The following is a 21,232-nucleotide window of genomic DNA, read 5'->3' on the forward strand; positions in this document are numbered from 1 at the left end:
TATTTTATTTGTAATTATATTTTTGTGAAAAAATGACTTTCTGCCAAGTTTCTTGCGGCGCATTCTATCAGGCAATGGTGGTCTTTCCGAAAGCGCTGGTAGTTTAAAAAAATGACGTGTAAAAGTGCCCATTGCGGCCTATTTACTGAATAAATCATTTGATTTTTTTTTTTAACTATAAAGGTTACCGCGGTTCATTTGATTTGTCAATAGATGTTTATAGTAGATTGGCACTCGTGAAGACAAATGCCATCGGCCATTTAAGACTTAGACCGGCAAGTACTATGTTACACTCGCTGCCCGCGGTACCATAAATCAGGGAGCGCCAAAGTTCGCATACACTTCGCTAGTCATATCGTAATTTTTGCCCAAATCAAATGGCAGCGCCCCCCCCCCCCGTCCCTCAGCATGCGCCGCAGCACCATCAATACGGTTTCATGACAAGCACATTAAGGTCGAGGGTTTTATTTGGGGGGTTGCAACCAAGGTAGCCTGCATGTTACGACACTGTAGACGACCAGATGGCCTAGTGGTTAGAGAACCTGACTATGAAGCTTGAGGTCCCGGGTTCGATTCCCGTGTCGGGGCAGATATTTGTATGGAAAATACGAATGTTTGTTCTCGGGTCTTGGGTGTTTACTATGTATTTAAGTATGTATCTATCTATATAATTATATTTATCCGTTGCTTAGTACCCATAACACAAGCTTTGCTAAGCTTACTTTGGGACTAGGTCAATTGGTGTGAATTGTCCCGTGATATTTATTATTATTATTTTTTACTGTTTACGAGCAAGTATGATGAAAAAGTTATTATGCTTCAGTAACAATGTTACTGCCACCATGATGATGTCATCAATGCTAGAAGAAGAGTAGAGAAGTGCAGTAGAGAAGGAAAATTTCCTAGAAACTACTCACCTTGGGCGTGACAGAGATAACTGTGAGAGTGAGGCAGTCCCCTCCGGACTTGATCAGGTCAACCACTTGCTTGTGGGTGGATCCTTCCACGTTCACACCATTTCTGAAACAACGAAGCGATGTCATTATAGAAAAATTATATGCATTCCAGAATCAATTATCCTTACTAATACTATAAATGCCAAAGTGAGTATGTTACGCTTTCACGCTTAAAATACTCAACTGATCGTGATGAATTTAATATGGAGAACCGTACGGAACCGTATAGTTCCCGGGGGCGGGAGGAAGTCGCGGGCAAAAGCTAGACATCATAAAGATAGAAAACATCTTGGGATATTTCGGATGGTGATTGAAAAACGTCCGTCAAAGCAAGCGAGGAACAGTATGATTAGCAAAATGCGTAAAATACTTATAGGTGTTGAGCTACTGTAATGATAGAACGTATTTCGGCTACAACATAACAGTCAACTGCCCACACATTTCAGTCTCTGCTAACGTGCAGTTTAACAGACAAAAATGGAACTTGAAAGGAAAATACAAGAAGTATCCGTACATAACAAATTGGCTGAATATAAATTCCAGGCACGAAGGTCCAAAGCTGGCTGATACAAGGAATACAGAACAACATAGTATACTATCAATCGGTCTTAAAATAGCAGAGGATATTTATCATAGACTTCGGTGTATTAGTGAACTGCGGAGCGAGGCCGGATCAGAGCATCAAGGTGATCGTAACAAACAAAATAGACAGCATCGACTAAGTATTAAGAATATATCCAACGAGACTTAAGACTCGAAATCTCAGGAATTTTGATACTTGGCAGTCTTTTTAAACACCAATATGACAATAGGAAATAATTGTAATCTAAGCAGTCAGCATTTTGCTTTGACAGCTTCTTAAAAAAATTGATTTTTAGGATGGATGATTTTTCTCCGCCTGTTAGCTAGCACTATAATTTGGGAACTGCCTGCCATAATACTTATGATTTGTTCATGTTTTACATCGATATAGATAAAAGTTCAGATCAATGCGAATCGATTTGGTCCAGTCGATTGAGGTCGTTCGTCGCTGAGATTACCGCACTTCAAAAATCAAATGGTTTTATGGTTTGACTTTAGAAAATTATATAGCTATGTAGATGATTGCCTCTTCGATTTCGATTGGAGGATGATTCTGAATATCACTGATCGGCAGACATCAAGAAATTAAAGCACACCTTTTTATTACATTTTCAGAGCGCTATCTATTGACAACACTTTTTGGTACAATCTTCGATATTAACATTCGCCAAATGAACGAATCTATTGTTATCATTATATAAACAATTTGTGAATTAGGTAACTCAGAAGTTTGTGCGGATCACGCATGTTTTTGCTTTATTGCATTAGGTATTTTGCATACGCAATGGGCACAAAGTCTGTGCACAATTTACGACAGAATAATAAGCTTATGCAATAATAATCGATTGTTACACCATCAATTAGTAATATAATCACGTGTATCCATGAGTAATTAAGAGAGATAAGCAGATGGCGTTTGCAATTTATTGATCTGTAATCAAGGCCTTGTGTTTCGCATTTTGTGTGACGGTTTGTTCTGAGTTTGACCATTTGGGCAAACAGATGCCTTATTATCTAAGGTACTTGGAATCACGTCAAGTTGTCTACTTCTTTCTATCACATGGTATAGGATGAGGGTAGAAAGAGTTAATACGATCACAAGCACCCTCTAGCTAAACAATACGAATACTACCTCTGTGATGTGATGTGGCCATGCCATATCGACGGTGAAGTAGGTAAGTATACCAATACCTCTAACTGACAAATCTCGAACATGCAACTGAGGAGGTTTAGCTTACCGCACTCGGTAAGCTTAGCACTCTAAGGTCCTCAATAGCATGTCAAACTTCATTCAGTTAGGAGATCTTGGTACTTCACCGTCGATATTGTCTATCGCCCAGGTGCTCGGGATTGCATTCTCCATATTTTTCTACCCTCATTCTAGTGACGAAAGCAGTGGTGAAAGCGATTGTTATTACGAATGACTTAGACAATAAGGCCTTAGAGGCCTCTTTTTTTTAGCGAAAATCGCATCTTTACAAACGTAGTTACTTAAGTAAAGCTGGAGTAAAAAATAATTAATTTAAAACCAGAAAACCAGATGGATTGTTGTCAGTCTGACTGAAAACCAGCCATGCTGATTTGACCATCATTGTGCTTTTCGGGACATATGTGATTATGAAATATATTTTTTTGTTGTCTTTATGTTTTATTTAATTTGTTGTACGTATTCTGTTTCTTCTTCTTTTTCAATCAACTATAACTAATTCGATTTTTGATTGTTTAAATTTAAATAAAAACACGCTGAATAGCGTTTTGACTGTTCACAAAGTAGATCAACCGGTTGATGATGTCAATATCCTATTGAGGATCATAGTGAGTAGTGAGCTAGGGCCGTTGGCAGCCGTGACCCCAACACGTGTAAAGATAACTGACAAAGTGCGATTGCGGCTTTATCATCGGCAATGACCAATATACTTTAATTCTTCAGTAAATAATACATTGCACTGCATGCATCGTACTTATTACAGATAAAAGAGATGTACAGTTGAGGTTAAAGATATGTTAACACTTTAGTACCCTTGTCATTAGTCATTAGAAGCCTTCTGACAATTTTATACAAAAGCTCAAATACGAAGTGACAGCCACAAGGTAGTAACAGGTGTGCTACCCCATGGAGTAGCGAAAAAAATCAAACGTCTAAGTCGAGGCAATCTAAAGATAGTCATTTCATTACATTAAAAAGATGTGTGGGTCCATAGAAATTCCGGTAACTGAAAAACCTAACCAACTTCCGGTTGACCTAGAAACTTAAATTTTAGTATGAAGATAGCTCTTATAGCACAACCAATAAGAAATCTGAAAAAAAAAATGTCTCTGTCCTTAGGGCAGTAACCATCTCAAATGACCGTATTGGCTCTGTGCACGACATCAGCGCCCGCAACTTTTTTGAACCCGTGCTCAACTCTGACCGCTCTGACGTTTTGAAATTTCATCGCGACATTGTGACCAAAATCAAACCTATAACGTATTAATTTATAACACAAAATTACTATGATACCGTGATTTGGGTGGACAAAAGGTTGTGAATTCATTTTTGGTCATTAAAATTAAATGAGGTAAGTAAAATTTATTCAAAATTGCGTTTTATTTTCGTTATGTCAGGGTTTGTTTACTTCATGTTTAGTTGTATTTTTCCTGTAAAACGAAAAGATAAAGCTATCTTATTGGTTTCTTTGAATAATAGTAAAATTATGTAATTGTTCTTATATCGCTAGTAATAATTAAATATCGTTTTCAGATCAAAATGAGTACTTACCTATCATTTTGAAGACCGATTTTGTGAGTATCACTCAATATAAAATTTTAACCACAAACCGTTTCATAAGGAAAATTGTTGCTGGACATGTTCGAGATGTAGAGGAATTAAGAACAAAACAGGGACAGTGTTCAATAATTCAAACTCGCATCATAACACAATCATTTATTACTAAAATTAGGTAGTTAAAGTCTATAAAAATTGCTTTGTTAATAATAATAATAATAAATAATAATAAATTCATTTATTTCCGGCAACTTGGCAAAAAAATGACAGATTCATATGAGTATGACAGATGACAGAGCCAGAACTATTTCTAATTTTGGCCACCACGAGCGCTGCGATAGATTTTATCACCCCCACCTAGTACTTCGCACCCTCCCAATACTGCATAAATTTTGCTCAGGAGAGAGGCTCTGCTAACTCATGTTATTCAGAGATACCTATAAAGTGTATAAAGTATGGAACTCGAGAGTCGCCCAACGCCGGTTTCTTTTATACCAACCCCGATCTTTCCTCAGCAGCCGCCGCTTCCGCCTCTTCTGCTGTCTCCAAATCGTATACCTCAAAGCCGATTGTGGGGCAGTAGTAGAATCTGTAGCGGAAACCCCCTTGCCCGCCCCGCTGTACCGACATGATTGCGGCCTGGCAAACACGGTCACCATTGACACTAGAACTTGTTTGATAAACACCGAAAGTTTAAAAGCTTTGGACAATGCGGAAAAGAATAATATCCCACTTCGCTAAGCGCGACTTATAACTTAATTATCAACGTTATTCGCTAGTTAATCACTTTTTGTCTTTACTGTCCGTATTGTCCACTTATATTCCGAACACAGCTACTGCTGTCTACACCTTTTAATAAGACACCATTCACACATAAAAGTTATCAAAAACCGGTACAATTTTGATTATTTGCTACAGTTGCAAGAGCGATAACTGATTTTAGACTTCAAAATGCATATGCACCGATAAAGCAACGAAACTAGAGTGGCGTCGTAAATGATAATACGGGAATTATATACGCATAATGTTTAATTATGGTCATGATATCAGAGTACGAAGTATCGCGTTGATGACCAGGGATTAGACTCCGGACACATTTATGCAATTGCAACGGCTTAGGATCGTAAAATTAGCATTTTCTCTAAAGGTGCACTTGTTTATAAGGATCTCGGAAAGCGCACTATATCCAAAAGGTACACTTTTCAATTGAGCCCAAATGGGCCAAGTCGAAAACGTGTACATTTTAGAAAGGAGTAGGTACTTTTCGGGAAGATGGGAAGATGCACTTATCGGGCAAATAGATGTTTGATAAAGTGTACAATTCGAGCCAATGCCCTAATCGGGAAAGCGTACTTTTTGGAAGTTGTACCTACATAAGGTCGACCAAGAAAGTGCTCTACCAATAATGACAGTTCCTACTTCAGAAATAAAACAAAAAGACTGATTTTCATATGGACTTGTGAGTGATAGGCTTTGACGTTTCATGCGCTACAAATGAGAGAGCAGTGTCATTGACAGATGTTTTGTCCCTCTCTCATGTCATGAGTCTTCCTTCAGTATTTATTACCGTGATCTCTCATCACTATTTTTATTTACTTAATACAAAATTGATGTGACTTTTTCAATCGTGAAGTAGCGAGCAAACTTTTCTTTAGCAACAGCCGAATACCCAGACTGTCCCCTTCAACAAGATCAATCAATTTGCGACTCGGGAACGTTGCCGCCTGCCAATAATTGAGATGATTGATCTTTATTGCCTTCTATTAATACGCTATAAAGCTTTTACGTTACGTTACAATTACGTAACTTGATTGGAGCTGTCAGAGATTTCCACGAGAAAAAAAAACTCAAAAATTAGGATACAATTTTTTTTCTACTGTATTTTATGTATTGAACAACAAAAAAAGTGGTATTGCTTCTTCTGTTTCAATTGTTTTAAAACCTTGTAGAAAACTAGTACAAGACTGATCTAGTACTTTAGAAGGCATTTTCTAGACATTATCTATCACGGGAAAACATCTCCTGAGAAAAAGGGAAAGTTTTAATTAAGAGACAGAGATGTTGTTATGTTACACAGTGTTCTTGATCTCCGATAACTTCGATAAACGGCTCAGTTCATTGATAGAAGCTACCTACATGATAATGATAATTAACTTTTTGACAGGATTGAAAAAAAAAAATTTTTTTTGGTTAATTTTTTTTAGACGGTATATCAGTAAAATTCACAAACTTTAGGGTGACATTGACGTGATACATAAGAAAGACTAAAAAAAAACTTTAGTACTTTTTTAGCCTTCTTTAGCAAAATGTGTGATTTAAAAACACTTTTACGACCTTTTTAAGGGGGTTGCTCTTCCATACAAACCTACGGACACCCCGCATAGCTTCCACGGACATGTTTTCTTAGAGGATTTTTGAGAATAGTAAATTATGGATATGCTCTTCAAGCAAAATCCAAAAAAAAGTAACTTTATTGCATCAAAAGTGCAGCGTGATGCAGTAAATTTTGATGCATTTTACCATTGTATGAGTACAACTGACAGTGTTCGCAGCGAGCATGTAGTGACATCTTATATGGGTGCGTGAGTCAATGTCACAAAATCAAACTATTGTAAATAGGTATCGACTATTTCGTGTGGTCACGTGACCATCACCTTTGGCTCAGATAATACGACAACTAAATGAAGAAAGCATTAGATCACTGAGAGATCAAGTTCAAGTTTCTGAGTCTAGTATTTACTTTTTTTGTTTTTAAATCTGTTATTTTCGAAAGTTGAAACGCCTAAACTATTATTTCTGATTAATGCAAGGACACAAACTGTAAGTAAGACGAAAAAATAGGTAAGTTACTTTTAAAATTGTCATTTAAAATAATAATTATTTAAGTAACAGACCCAGTCCTCGGCAAAAATTATAACATTGCATACTTTACATACATTATAATGCGGTGCTTCGATCTAGGACAAGTGGTTTAAATTCAACTTACAAATTCTGAACAGATATTAGTTATTTACTCTTACGTAGACAGTAGCGCCACTAATTTATATAAAGCATATTTATTCTCACAATAAAAGCTATTAGGTATGCTAGGTGTAATCACTAAACTAATTAGTTAAAAAATAAGGTCTACATTCAACATACATTGCATGTGTATGTATGAATATCAAGTTTTACAGTGAGGCTCAAATAAATTCCTACATATCACGGCATTTTTACGGCCGCTAAATCTAGGCTCAGTGAATAAATAGGTTTTCACAATCGAAGTAGTTTTCGTACCTTTTTTATTATTATTACTGGCTAGATAAGTACAATTTAAACGTCATTATAATACATTTTTGTCACAACGTCAAGTCAATGAGATTGATATTCAAAAGCAATTATGTTTGAATAATTATGGTTTGAACACAAATCAAGAAGTCAAAAAGTTGGCGGACGAGAGGAAATTAGCAAGAGTGCAACTCTTAAACTATTTATGTATTGGATATTGGATACACGGTATGTTTATTTTATCATTTTTGTCAGAAACATTAATATTTGTTACAAGAACACCAGAGGCAGGGCTGTAAGAATTTCATTCCTACTGGGTGGCCAAAGTATGGCTTATCGTGTGTACCAAACTTGTGGTCTGCAGCAACCTACTACGAAAACATACCAAATTTCCCTAACTCTTAGTAGCGTCGTGAACATGTTCACTCCATAGAAGTAAGTCGCTTCCCACCGTCTGTCTGCATATGTACGAGTATGTACTGTATGTACTCTATTATGAAGTGATTCAAGATTTTTTATTTTATTTATAAGTGTGAGAAACGGCAGGGGTTATGGTTTTGGAGCGTATGTATGGTCATTTCTCTCGCACGCTATGCAACAAGGCCTTGATGCATCTTAGCAAGTATCCGTCCGTCCGTCTGTCGATCCGTCCATCTGTCTGTCCGTCTTTCTGTCTGTCTGTGTTTCGAAGTGAACACTACATCATTAGTCCAGTGATGACATATGGATCCGAGACGTGGTGCTTTACTTCAGGCCTTATAAATAGGCTCAGAGTTGCTCAGCGAGCTATGGAGAGAGCTATGCTTGGGGTTTCTCTACGGGACCGAATCAGAAATGAGGAGATACGTAGAAGAACAAGGGTCACCGACATAGCCAAGCGAATCAGCTCGTTGAAGTGGCAATGGGCGGGCTATATAGCACGAGGAGCGGATGGCCGTTGGGGCGAAAAGTTCTCGAGTGGAGGCCGCGGATCGGCAAGCGCAGCGTAGGACGTCCACCAACAAGATGGACGGATGACCTGGTTAAAGCCGCAGGTTCGCGGTGGATGCAGGCTGCTGCCAGTTGAAGCAACTGGAGGTCTGTGGGTGAGGCCTTTGTCCAACAGTGGACGTCCTACGGCTGAGATGATGATGATGATGATGATGGTGAATAAAGTTGTACCAACTGTACTTTAGTCGAAAATTTTACTATGACCTTTAAAATTTATAAGTATTTTATTGATAATTAGAACCAGAGTCTTGAGAAATAGCTCATGTTAGGAGATAAAGAGATCAGAAGAGGTATCGTTAGATTTGTCTCTGTTAGGAGTGACACAGGTTGTTAATTTTATGCGTATGTGAGTCTGTCTGTGTACCTTTCCGTCGGCTCATCCGTCCGTCCGTCTGTTGATCTGTCCATCTGTCTGTCCGTCTGTCTGTCTGTCTGTGTTTCGAAGTGAACATTACATCATTGTCCTATTTTTTTAATTATTGTTTACCAACGCACACACCAAACCTTTTATCCTAAAAAGCTGAAATTTAAGATAAGGAAAAAATGGGATTTATTATGTAGGTACCTACATAAAATTCTACTGGTTCGTAACTATTATTTAGTTTTTAGGGTTCCGTACCTAAAAAGTGCCAACGGAACCCTATTTCTGAGACTCCGCTGTCTGTCTGTCTGTCTGTCCGTCCGTCTGTCACAGGGCTCTATCTCTTGAGTCGTAATAGTTAGACACTTGAAATTTTTACAGATTATGTATTACTGTGGCCGCTATAACAACAAATACTCAAAACAGAATAAAACAAATATTTAAGTTTTTTTTTTGCTAATGTCTAATGTTGTATAGATAATGGTACGGAACACTTTGTGCGCGAATCCGACTCGCACTTGGCCAGTTTATTTTTAATACCCAGGGTATTCAATGTTATATATTTAATTTTACAACTCTATCTCCATATCACTAATCTCTGTAAATTTTACATGCAGGCAGAAAGGAATAGCAAAAATCTAAATTCAATATCAGGATATTTTGAAAAAGATAAGTATTGTTCACAAACCGATCTTAATGACGATGATGATGATGATGATGGTCGTATGTCATCGCTGCCGAATTCTAACTTTATTCAATGAAAGACATGGAGAAACTTTGTCACAAAGACTTAGTTCAGATAATTTGATATTACGCTGTCCGTCCGTCTATTTCTATAGGATTACTTAAAACTGAAGCAAACTGAAGTGGCAGTGGGCCGGCCATATCAGCCGAAGAACCGATAACTGCTAAGGTAAACGAGTAAAAGCCTAGCGTGGCGAGGGACGCCCTCAGACTAGGTGGAGCGATGATCTTCACTGGGTAGCTGACAGTAACTGGATGAGAGTGGCCGAGGGTCGTGCTCAGTGGCGTGCAATTGGAGACGCCTATGTCCAGTAGTGGGCTAAGATAGGCCGATGATGATGATGATGATGATGATGACTTAAAATAAGACAATAATCCCACTCATATTATAAATGCGAAAGTTTGTTAGTCTGTTTGTTTATTTCTTTATTACCTTTTCACGTCTAATTCGTTGAACCGATTAGGATGAAATTTGGGATACAGATAGTTTGAGTCCCGTAGAAAAACATAGGGTAGTTTTTTTAATCAAATTAGCTATAAACGAATTATACGCGGACAGAGTTGCGTGCAACAGTATGTACATTAGGGGATTTACCTACTGATAGTCTGATTTACGTCCTTATGCTGTAACTAAAAGGCATCGGTCACCTAGGTATCTTATAGTCTGTCTGCTAATACTATTTCTGTATTTATTAATACACAATTCCTTTCAGATTCAATGCTAACTAACTGCATATAACTTTGCCTGGAATCATTATATTGCTGAAGTAGCCTAGGTGCTGTCATGCAATATTCAAGGTGAAGAAAAGAAGAAACGTTGAATGTTGATATGCAAGAAATTAAGGAATATCTGACTGATTAACTATGTTTGATTTATTTATTAACGCTGTGTTATAAAGTTTGTTCTAAATAAATATGATGTACACAACGAAATTATGTCTTCGTAGGCATCTTTCTTTTAGCGTTCCGTGGGTGGAAATTTTAGTGGAGCTTCTAAAAACAAGAATACCAACAGGTATGTAGTTTTTATTTTTTGACCATCAGTGGTGTAGCGGTATAGCAAGCGGTACGGATTACCGAGGACCTGGGTTCGATTCCCAGTGATGGTCTTATTTTTCTGTTTTTTCTGTGCATCTATATTTCAGTTTGTATTTTCAATTTAGGTTTTAAGGGATGACCGTAAAAGTAAAAATTTGTTTTTATTTGTCGAATGAAACTACAGTAATATCAGATGATGAGATAATAGGGGTACATATATATAAAGTACTATAAAACCGTACAACTTTGACCTTTGAGATAACTTTGCCCAAGTTGTCATTTTTTAAAATATCTGAAATAAAACAAAATTGACTGATTTGTGACCACTTTGTGACATGCACATTTCTAAATCATTTTTGTATATTTTTTTCCCTGTTGTCACGAATAAATCTTTTCTTTTCCCTTTATATCGGAATATTTCTTTATTCCTGACGGGAGTTGCTTCTCCTTTTTAGGGTTCCGTACCCAAAGGGTGCCAACGGGACCCTATTGCTGAGATTCTGCTGTCTGTCTGTGTGTTTGTCTGTCTGTCTTCTACTGGTTCGTAACTATTATTTAGTTTTTATCGTTAGGCCAACGGGACCCTATTGCTGAGACTCTGCTGTCTGTCTGTCTGTCTGTCCATCCGTCTGTCACAGGGCTTTATCTCTTGAGCTGTAATAGCTACCCGTGTGATGTCGGGTTAGAATTAGACCTCTCCATTTCTTCCGTGGATGTCTTAAGAGGCGACTGAGGACCGTAGGCCACAGGCTAGCAACCTGTCACTGTTGTACCGTTTTTGTCAAACTTAAAACCTAAAATTGCTAAAAGTGGCTCCGAAGCTGTAACGTTTCGTGTGCTTTGCCTACCCCGTTTAGGCATACATGTTTGTGTGTGCTAGACACTTGAAATGTTAACAGATTATGTAGGTATAACAAATACAAATAATAAAGTAAGTAAAATTAAAAAATAAATGGAGTTGTCATACAAGAAACGTGTTTTTTTTTCCAGCGTTTTTTGGTTACTAGGCGTAGCTAAAACTTATTAGTGAACTGTTTTAAAAACATTGTACGTATGGAACCCTTCGTATGTACAAGTCCGACTCGAACTTGACCTTTTTCATCCTACCAAAGCCTTTTTGTTACAGCTTATATTTTAACTCCGCGGGAAAAATAAATATCAAGGGCAAAATTGGACGGTTTTATGGTACTAAAAAATAGTCTTCTATTTATAACAGAAAACGAACGACCAATAATTGAAGGATTTTAAATTGTGTTTATATATGTAGGTAAATTATTTAATGGTGTTACATGACTGTCATGCAGCTCGTGAATTTGTTGCTCTGTATGTATGTGTGTTCTGGTGTTCTGAGTGACGATTAAATATTCACAGAACAAAAACAACCAAAATATGTTTATTTGTTAGGCCTTTACCATATGTAATTTGACTTTTTATGAAAGTGTAGTAGGGAGGATTACTGCATGACACACACACATGTGTCGCACAAACACAGTTGTCTTGCACTTGTGTTTGCGGAGTGGCAAAGGAAAACGTTGAAGTTATTAATATGACTCAATCAAATAAGTTTATACTTTATGACCTAGTCTCTCTCTATCACTTCGTGTTTGAACTTTTGTACAAAATTGATGATGATGAAAAATTATGATGATAGTGATGATGATGATGATGATAATTGATGGTAATGGTAATGATGATCGTGATGATGGTGATGATGATGAATATGACGATGGTTGATAGTGATGCGATGGTGATGAATATGGAGGTATATGATGATGGTGATGCTGATGATGATAATGATGATAGTGATGGTGACGACATGTCCCATTTTAAAAATACTAGTTAACTACGCCCAACACTGCCAGCTCGCAGCTGTTTGTGACGGTTTCCGAATTTTTAATTTGGAACACGTGACTGTCCAGTAAGTAAGTATGAAATTCCATTACATATCAAGTGTACTTAATTTGTAATGGGATTTCATACTTACTTACTGGACAGTACGAGGTTACTTCCTGGACACTACTAGCCTAGTCTCTAGGATGCGTTACTTTCTACAACGTTTTTGATGATGATTAGATGATTGTTAGTCATTGTGATGATCATGGTGATGATAATGATGATAATGCAGATATGTATATGATGTATATGTGTATGATGATTAGATTAATGATGGTTGACGGTGACGATGATGATGATGACGATTGATGATGTTGACGTGATGATGATAATGATGACGATGATGATTTGACAGTGGTGATGATGATTGATATGAATGATTGTTAGTCATGGTGTGATGATGGTCGTTGCTGTAATAATGAAATGATGGTTGGTATTGATGAGATGTGATGATGGTGATGATGATGATGACGGTTGATTTGATAATTATGATGATTTAGATGATATGTTAATAATGTAGATGAAATATAGATGACGTAGATGTATAATGATGACGATGACATGATTGTATATAATGTAGATGATGATATTATAGATGATGATGACAATGATGATGTAGATGATGTAGATAATTAAGGTGGTAATAATTATATTGATGATGGTGATGTAAATTATGTAGATGATGATGATGCAGATTTAAATGATGTAGATGATGAAAGTGATGTAAACGATGTTGATGATGAAGATGGTTGATTGTGATCATTATAACGTGTAAAAGTGCCCATTGCGGCCTATTTATTGAATAAATGATTTAAATTTCAATTTTTAAATTTATGATGATGTAGATGATGATAATGATGATGATGCAGATATGTATATAATGTAGATAATGATAAAGATGATGATCACGATGATGATGTAGTGGATGTAGATAATTTAGGTGATAAAAATGATGTTGATGATGGTTATGTAAAAGGCCCGCGTGCTTTTTTCAAAATTTTAAGGAGCCCGTTACTGTCATATTACATATTTACTTACTGGACAGTACGAGGTTACTTCCTGGATCCTTAGCCTAGTCTCCGTGATGCGTTACTTTCTGCGACGTTTTTGATGTTGTATTGGCAACATTTCATACCATTTTTGACAAAAACATGTTTTCATATAAGTTATCGTAACCGAGGAATCTATAAGGATACTTCTAGTTCTTAGAAACTTGAATTTTAGTTTGCAGATAGCTCTTATGGCGCGAAGATTAGAAAAATCAAAAAATCGCCGGTTACGTTTAAGTTATGAAGAAATATAAATTTCATTTCATAGTATGTACCACACAAGTATATATCATAATCAACTTCGTGTCTTACTACCTGGCGGTGACATATTGTCACATGGAATTCAAACTCACATCAAAAAAATGTACGAAGAATTTACGAATTTGTGCGCTAGTTTAAAAAATATACTACCCGTAATAAAGTACTACTAATCACTACTAATAATAGTACTACCCGTAATAGTAGTACACCGGTAGTAATAAAGATACTTTCTGGCGGGCGCTATCTATTTTACTATGAAGCAGTCGAATTTTTTATAAGTAAAAAATCGGAATCCCAATCTGTCGGAATCCCAATGGGCACCTTATATAAGCGCTTTAGAACTTGAACGTTCATTTTTTTTTAACTATAGCGTACAATTTCGTACATTTTTTTTTTGAGAAATTTGAAAAGTCCGCCAGAAAGTACTTCAAACTAGTTGATTTTTTTTGTTTTTTTTTTTTATAGTCGGTTCCATTTTTTGCTAAAAATTTTTCATGTACAGTCACCAGCACCAATATCTGACACAATAAGCGTGCATAAATATCTGACACGACTCTATTTCTAGGGCCGGAAGGACCTGTCAGATATTTTTGCACGCTCCGCTGTGGTAGATATTAATGCTGGTGACTGTACCTACATTTTTTGATTTGAGTGAATTCCATGCGACACCATGTCACCGCCAGGAAGTATGACACTCAACTTCGAAGCTGTCTCACCCTGGAGATCGCATAGATCGATGTTTACTTGACATCTTATTCCGAAACTTATTTATTGTTTGTCACTAGTAACGTGCTAGCACAAGTCTTTTCGCGATAGTTTTTAATCTTCTTCTGCGTGAAACATAAACATTGTAGTAGAAAAATAGTAGAATTATTATATGTTCATTTTTTTTAACAACCGAGTTAGTGTTATGCTCTATGTCACAGGATGACTAAATATTGACAATCGATATCGAGATTAATATCACTCATGTTTAGACTTTGCTCATGTCTAGCTTTAGATACATTCTTGACTGAGCCGGCCGCGATAACTGTAGTAGGTAGTATGGCGTTCTTTTTCGAGTGTCATTGCTACTGAACTGTCAGGTTGCCTTACAGAAGAAAAGGAAACTCGTGTAAAATGACATCGCATACAGATACCCAGAATCAAGAACCAAAATCAGAAGAATGGTATAAGTTCATATATTGATAAATTTTTATTGTGAGCTTACTTTTTTTTAATTATGTGTGACTATTATTACAAATTATATATTTTTAAGCTTCTGATACCTTGACTTTTGTATTTAGGACTATTGCATGGTAGGTGCACGCGGCTAGTAGCTAGTTTTATAAGATCTCCGCTTACAAATTGTATCTTTCGCGTCACTGCTTTCATTATAGTGGCATCATAATAATGTTTGATTTTGAGTTTGCATTATATTATAGGCTATGATTGGTTTTTTGGAGTCTTTTTGTTTTTATTTCAACTCCAAATTTGTTACTTTTACGGGTATCCCGTGAAACCATATCGAAAATACAAACTGAGACATGGATGCACAGAAAAACCAGAAAAAGAGACCAGGGCTGGGAATCGAACCCAGGTCCTCAGCAATCCGTGCTGCGTGCTATAACCCCTACACCACCGCTGGACAGGAATCTAGACACGAATTTTTCCTATGCATACATATCTCAACGAAACAAATACGAAATGAAATAAATACTTGAATAATTGAGTGGTTTCGGTGTTACCAGGTTCCTTGACCCTTGATGCGTGGCTTTACTGGTGCGTCCATGAGGCACATGTGCCATATGACCAGTGATGTAAATAATGGAGTTGTTCTTTCGAAAAAATAATAAACTTTATTACATACATTATAATAATTATTTTTATTCTTGAACCACATTTAGATAAACAATGAAAATTGCTACGGGGATATTATATTACCTTATCATTACTATGGCGACGTGTCAAAAGAACGCTGCACATTGCTTCGGGACAGAGAACTTGTTAATTTGCGGAACCTCATATAAATTGACAACAATATTTTTTACTTTACTTCTGCGCTACGAACCGTGCCCGACAACTACGTCCATGTGAAATATCTATACAATAAGTTTACATACACGCCCGCTCTCTTTCTCTTCCATGTAAAACAATATTTTATTATGTATGTATAGTATATGTCACACAAGCTCGACTAGCTGTCACAAATACCTACTATATAACTATTATTAGGTATTGTGTGATATATATATATTATTTCATGTAGGAGGAGGGAGGTGGAGGAGGGCGTGTACTGCATGTTATTATATTATGTAGGAACGTATCACATAGATCTAACTGTGCCGCACGGTTGACAGCAGAGAAACCTAGGGCAAAATTAAATACTGTAGGTTCTAGATACTGACTAACAGTCAAGCTCAAAAAAATTTAATTGCTAGTGGTACGGTTGGCTTGTTGATTGACTGGACAGCGGGCATATTTAACTTGTATCACAAAGTTTATACCTTTTTTTGTTCTCAAAGTATTAGCTGAATCTAATGCCGACGTTGTTCACTAGCAGACCTGACCCCCTCCTGATCCTGATAATTATTCTCAAACGCTGTCTAATGCGACGTACTGCATTTTACTTACCCCAAAGAAAAGATTGTATGGTAGAACTGCAACTGTCACAGGCGGAACGGCAGTGATGGGCCTGGTAATTGCAGCCTGCTCGCGTGCTCGGACAGATGAGAGGAATAGAGCAACAAAATAATTAAAAGAAACTGGAATTAATCAAAATACCACGCACAGGACTTATCACGCTAACACACTCGAGTAATATTTACCTCGACGTTTCGGCAACATTACAGTGGCCGTGGTCACGAGTAGACTGAAGTGTGGGGTGTCAAGTCTGCCTAGCAGCGCGAGTCCTTCGAACTACCCGCACTTGGTCATTTTTATTTGTCACCCCACACTTCAGTCTACCCGTGACCACGGCCACTGTAATGTTGCCGAAACGTCGAGGTAAATATTACTCGTGTCTAAAATATATTGTTTCCAAAATACTTACTTGATTTATAATGCATAATAATTGGCATGATTATTGGGATATGAATTTACTGTACCAGCGGGAAAATTACAAATTAATTATACCCCCTGCCCGGTCAACCAGACTAGTTAGCCGTAGATACTACAGGCAAAGAGCGCTCAAAAAGTAGCAAAGTAAAGACATTCCCTTTTTACTCTTAGTATTTGAGGACATGTAAAACTATTTGAGCATTTCTAAATAAAGTTTGTACATTTGATTTGCGACTCCTATTTGTGATAAAAATTTGCAGGTATGTAGAGTGAACGATACTGAGCCGTAATAACATAGTCTCTCAAAATGTCCCAATTGGTTTGTATGGAAATTTCCTTTTTTGTTACCAAAACTACGGATTTGCGGTAACAAAAAAGGAACTTTCCATAATTGGGACATTTCGGGAGACTATGTTATTTAAACTCAGAGTGAACGATTCACTCTATCTACCTGCAAATTTTTACCCAAAGTCGCAAATCAAATGTACAAACGTTTTTAGAAATGCTCATTTTAGCACTGTAGCTTGCTGTGACAAAGTATCAAACTGTTCAGCTACCTATGAGCTTGACTGCTTCGAATTAGGTTTGATGCAACATCTGTCTCCGATGATGACGTGTCAGCTAAACTGAACGTGCCCGTAGTCTGCAAGTACGACGGATTATTTGCGGTAGTTCTAGTTCCTTCACAAGACCTTGAAGAAAGAACTGCGGGATTTTTCCGCCTTTGTACCTTTGCAAGAACTGAAGATGCTACTGCGAAAGGAACAAAGGCTAAAAAATAAACGCAGTTTTTCCTTCAAGTCTTGTAAAGGAACTAATGCAAAAAAAACGCAATAGTTCCATCGCACGAACATCCAAAGGAAACACTGCCAATAATCCAGTACGCACGACTACAAACCTGCTGGATCGGAAAAAAATCCTAGCAGATAATACTTACTATAGGTAGATAAATGATACGAATCGACAACTGTTTTCGACTCGAAGGTAACAAAGGGAGTGTAGATGATTTTGGAACTGCTCGTAGTCTTCTGCTGATTGTGCCAAATCATCGGTTATGATATCCTAACAAAATCAATTTATATAAGTAGGTACAAAATTAGCACGGGATAATTTTTTACCGCAATTTGATACCAGTTATCGGCGAGTGGGTGAACTTTTGCTGTTATGTAAGTATTTCGTAAGTATTTATTTATACCTATAAAGGCAAAACATGGCCTAAAAATGCATGAGATTTGGCAAACGTATTCCTTGAGGATCGCAGAGGTGCAAGAAGTTTTTTATTTTTAATTCGAATACCTACACTACAGAGTAGATTTTTTTCTTCAACGGGAGCGAAGCCGCGGGATTAAGCTAGTAATTATATATACGAACTGAGAAATCCAGATGCAGAAGCCTAGATAAACTCTTCGTCAACTCTTTTCATGGTTAGCAACTTATTAATAATTGATATTAGCAGCTTATGATTACTAATTCTCTACTAAAAGTCTTACCACAGAAATTGAGTGATGATGATGATGATAATTAGGATAGTAAACTCTGTATGGTTTTTATTACCTCTTTTGATAGAAAGAGCTTACACGAAGCACTGTTCATAAAATATTAGAGGTATGTCTAAAGGCACTGTTACACATGCTCGTTACTGGACTGAAGCAAACGCGTTCACACTTGCTTAATACCTTTCCCCCTTCCACACCGTCTCGAGCTTGCCACTAATAAGCATGCTCGATAGTAGCATGTCCTGTTCACACATGCTACTAGCTAGCATTTGCTCAATAGTAGCATGCTTTCTTGCTACTAAAGAGCATGTGTAACAGTGTCTTAAGGGACTTTGGCCTTACGGATGCCCTTGATAAACTTGATTGCCTGTGCATTCCTGTGCGTGTCGTACAAGGTGACTAAGAGCCCTGGTGGCAGCGCTCTCTATTGCCAACTACGAATTCCAAACTCCAGCTCTGCGGCGTGGAAGGTAAGGACAAACCTCCGCACTATTTTCCCAAGAAACTCGTCCTGTAGATTTGCTACTGATTTTCAACCGACGACCATGACCACTTTAGCATGGTAGTAACTACGAAAAGTAACTATAAATATAACCTGAATAATAGCAAGACCATCAACCAAGACAAGAAACCGTGGTCAGAATCTCGGTAATTTCTCAATTTATCGTACACATATTATGAACACTTGAAAGGCGTTTGGCTCGTATTATAATATGCGAACAGTTATCCAAGACCCTGCTTCTAATTATCAATAAAATACTTATAGATTTTATAGGTCGTAGTAAAATTTTCGAGTAAAGTACAGTTGGTACAAAATTTCGTGACTCGATAAAAAAATGTGAATATTACTCGAAGGAGTACCCCGATCGGGTAGCTAAGTGTCGCAATAGACTTTCGCTAGCTGGCGCTGTCTATTTGAGTGTGTGCGTGAGCTCCTAGTGTCCGTATACGGCCGCAATTGACGTTCAAAGTAAAGCACCTCGTTTGCGGCTTTGGCGGAATATTTCATTTCGAGTGTGGGGTCAAAAAATCGGTTACGCTTAGATACTCCCGCCATTAGTTTTTGGTGAAATAATTCTTCATAAATTACGAAAAAAAACTGAAAAAAATAACTATTGATAACAGCGCCATCTAACGGGACATTGCTCATGAGCTAACCAGGAGCTTACCCCTTAATCTGAATTTTAGGTAATCTTTTAAACAGAAGGAGTTAGACCACTAGCAAGGTATAGCGTATCAGAGAAATTAACTTCGTTGGACCTGTTGACATACATTAACGATCCAATGCAGCAACATTAACAGAAGCAAAACCTTGTTTGTAACAAAATAGGTTTTGAGGCCCTACATAAATGCATATCGTAGTGTAAAGGTGCGACCAAATCGCTGCTTAAAAATGGGTGACTGCACGGAATCGCAGTGACGCACCGTATGCGCACCGTTTTTATGCATGCTTCCACACCGCTGCTTAAAATACGGAATCGCAGTGACGTGCCGTACGTCAGGACTTTACCGTACAAAAGTCTTGTCGTTTACGGCCCGTCACTGCGATTCCGCACCGTTTGCGTATTTTAAGCAGCGGTGTGGAAAGCATGCAAAAAACGGTGCGCATACGGTGCGTCACTGCGATTATTTGCCGTCACGTTTTTTACGCAGTGGCTGGTCGCACCTTAAATTAGCCTTCAAATTAAAAAGACGGCCAAGAGCGTGTCGGACACGCCCAACTAGGGGTTCCATTACGAAAAAAATAAGTAATATTTTCAAAGGATTTCATATTTTAAACAGAATCTTCCAAGTTTAGGTATATTTTATACCTTAGGCTGCTATTTACTCATAAACTACTAATAATTCTCAAGCAAACTTAGCCTTTTTATAGTTTTTCTTTGAAAGTTTATATACTTACTACCATCCTGATTTTTTTTTAATTTTTCCACCCACCAGTTTACATTTTAGAGGGGGGGGGGACGCTCGATTTTAATGAAAATTTGCACTTTAAAGTTGAAAATTCCGCATCATTACTCGTTTGCCATCCAGTCGTATAAAAATTATAAAAAATAAAACTAATCACTAATCGAAAAATCGTTTTAGCAACCCCTAATGGTTTTAAAAAACCTATCCAACGATACCCCACACTATAGGGTTGGATGAGAAAAAAAAAATCACCCCCACTTTACGTCTATGGGAGTAAAAAAAAAATTTTTTTTTAATTTATTATTATTTGTACCATTTTGTCGGCATAGTTACTTATATTATCCGTGCAAAATTACAAGCTTTCTAGCATTGATAGTCCCTGAGCAAAGCCGCGGACGGACAGACAGACATGGCGAAACTATAGGTTCCGTGTTTTGCCATTTGGCTCCGGAACCCAAAAAGGCCATGATCTGATTAATTAGAACGCTCCCAGGCAGTGTAGGACGAGAAAGAGAGGTGTCTTTAGCTGCTTTTCCTTGCACTACACCACATTACGAACATTATTGTAAACCTGTGACCATTACGTAAACTTACTCATGTTTTACAAAATAAATCATCTTATCTTATCTTATCTTATCTTATCTTATCTTACTGGACTCGTCGTCGGTCGCGAAAATTAGTTAGATGTCTAAGTACCTACATTACGTCAAAATTTATGACGTACCTTTACCACAAATTCAAAAAACAAATTAAAACTATCACAAACTCGACGGGGTGATACTATCCCGGCCCGGATAACACCGACATGGAAATACCGGCCCTGTTTTTTGTGTACACGCTCATAGTAACTGACAGGAGCTTCTATGGGCGTGTACACGAAAAAC

The 21,232-nt window shown here is 37.4% G+C and overlaps 1 protein-coding gene across 3 annotated transcripts in view; it reads right to left on the reverse strand.

Moving 5' to 3' along the window:
- Snx27 (sorting nexin 27) overlaps positions 1-21,232 on the reverse strand; it is a 68,130-nt gene that overhangs the window by 14,744 nt on the left and 32,154 nt on the right. For 2 of the 3 annotated variants that reach the window (XM_074103768.1, XM_074103770.1), the window contains exon 2: positions 918-1,020. In XM_074103768.1, the coding sequence (XP_073959869.1) occupies positions 918-1,020 (103 nt within the window). Of the gene's footprint in view, positions 1-917; positions 1,021-4,801; positions 5,293-21,232 lie in introns of those variants that run through there. The other variant, XM_074103769.1, reaches the window with a different exon arrangement.

The sequence above is a fragment of the Choristoneura fumiferana genome, chromosome 21 (genome assembly GCF_025370935.1).
Source record: "Choristoneura fumiferana chromosome 21, NRCan_CFum_1, whole genome shotgun sequence".
NCBI classification, from domain to species: domain Eukaryota; kingdom Metazoa; phylum Arthropoda; class Insecta; order Lepidoptera; family Tortricidae; genus Choristoneura; species Choristoneura fumiferana.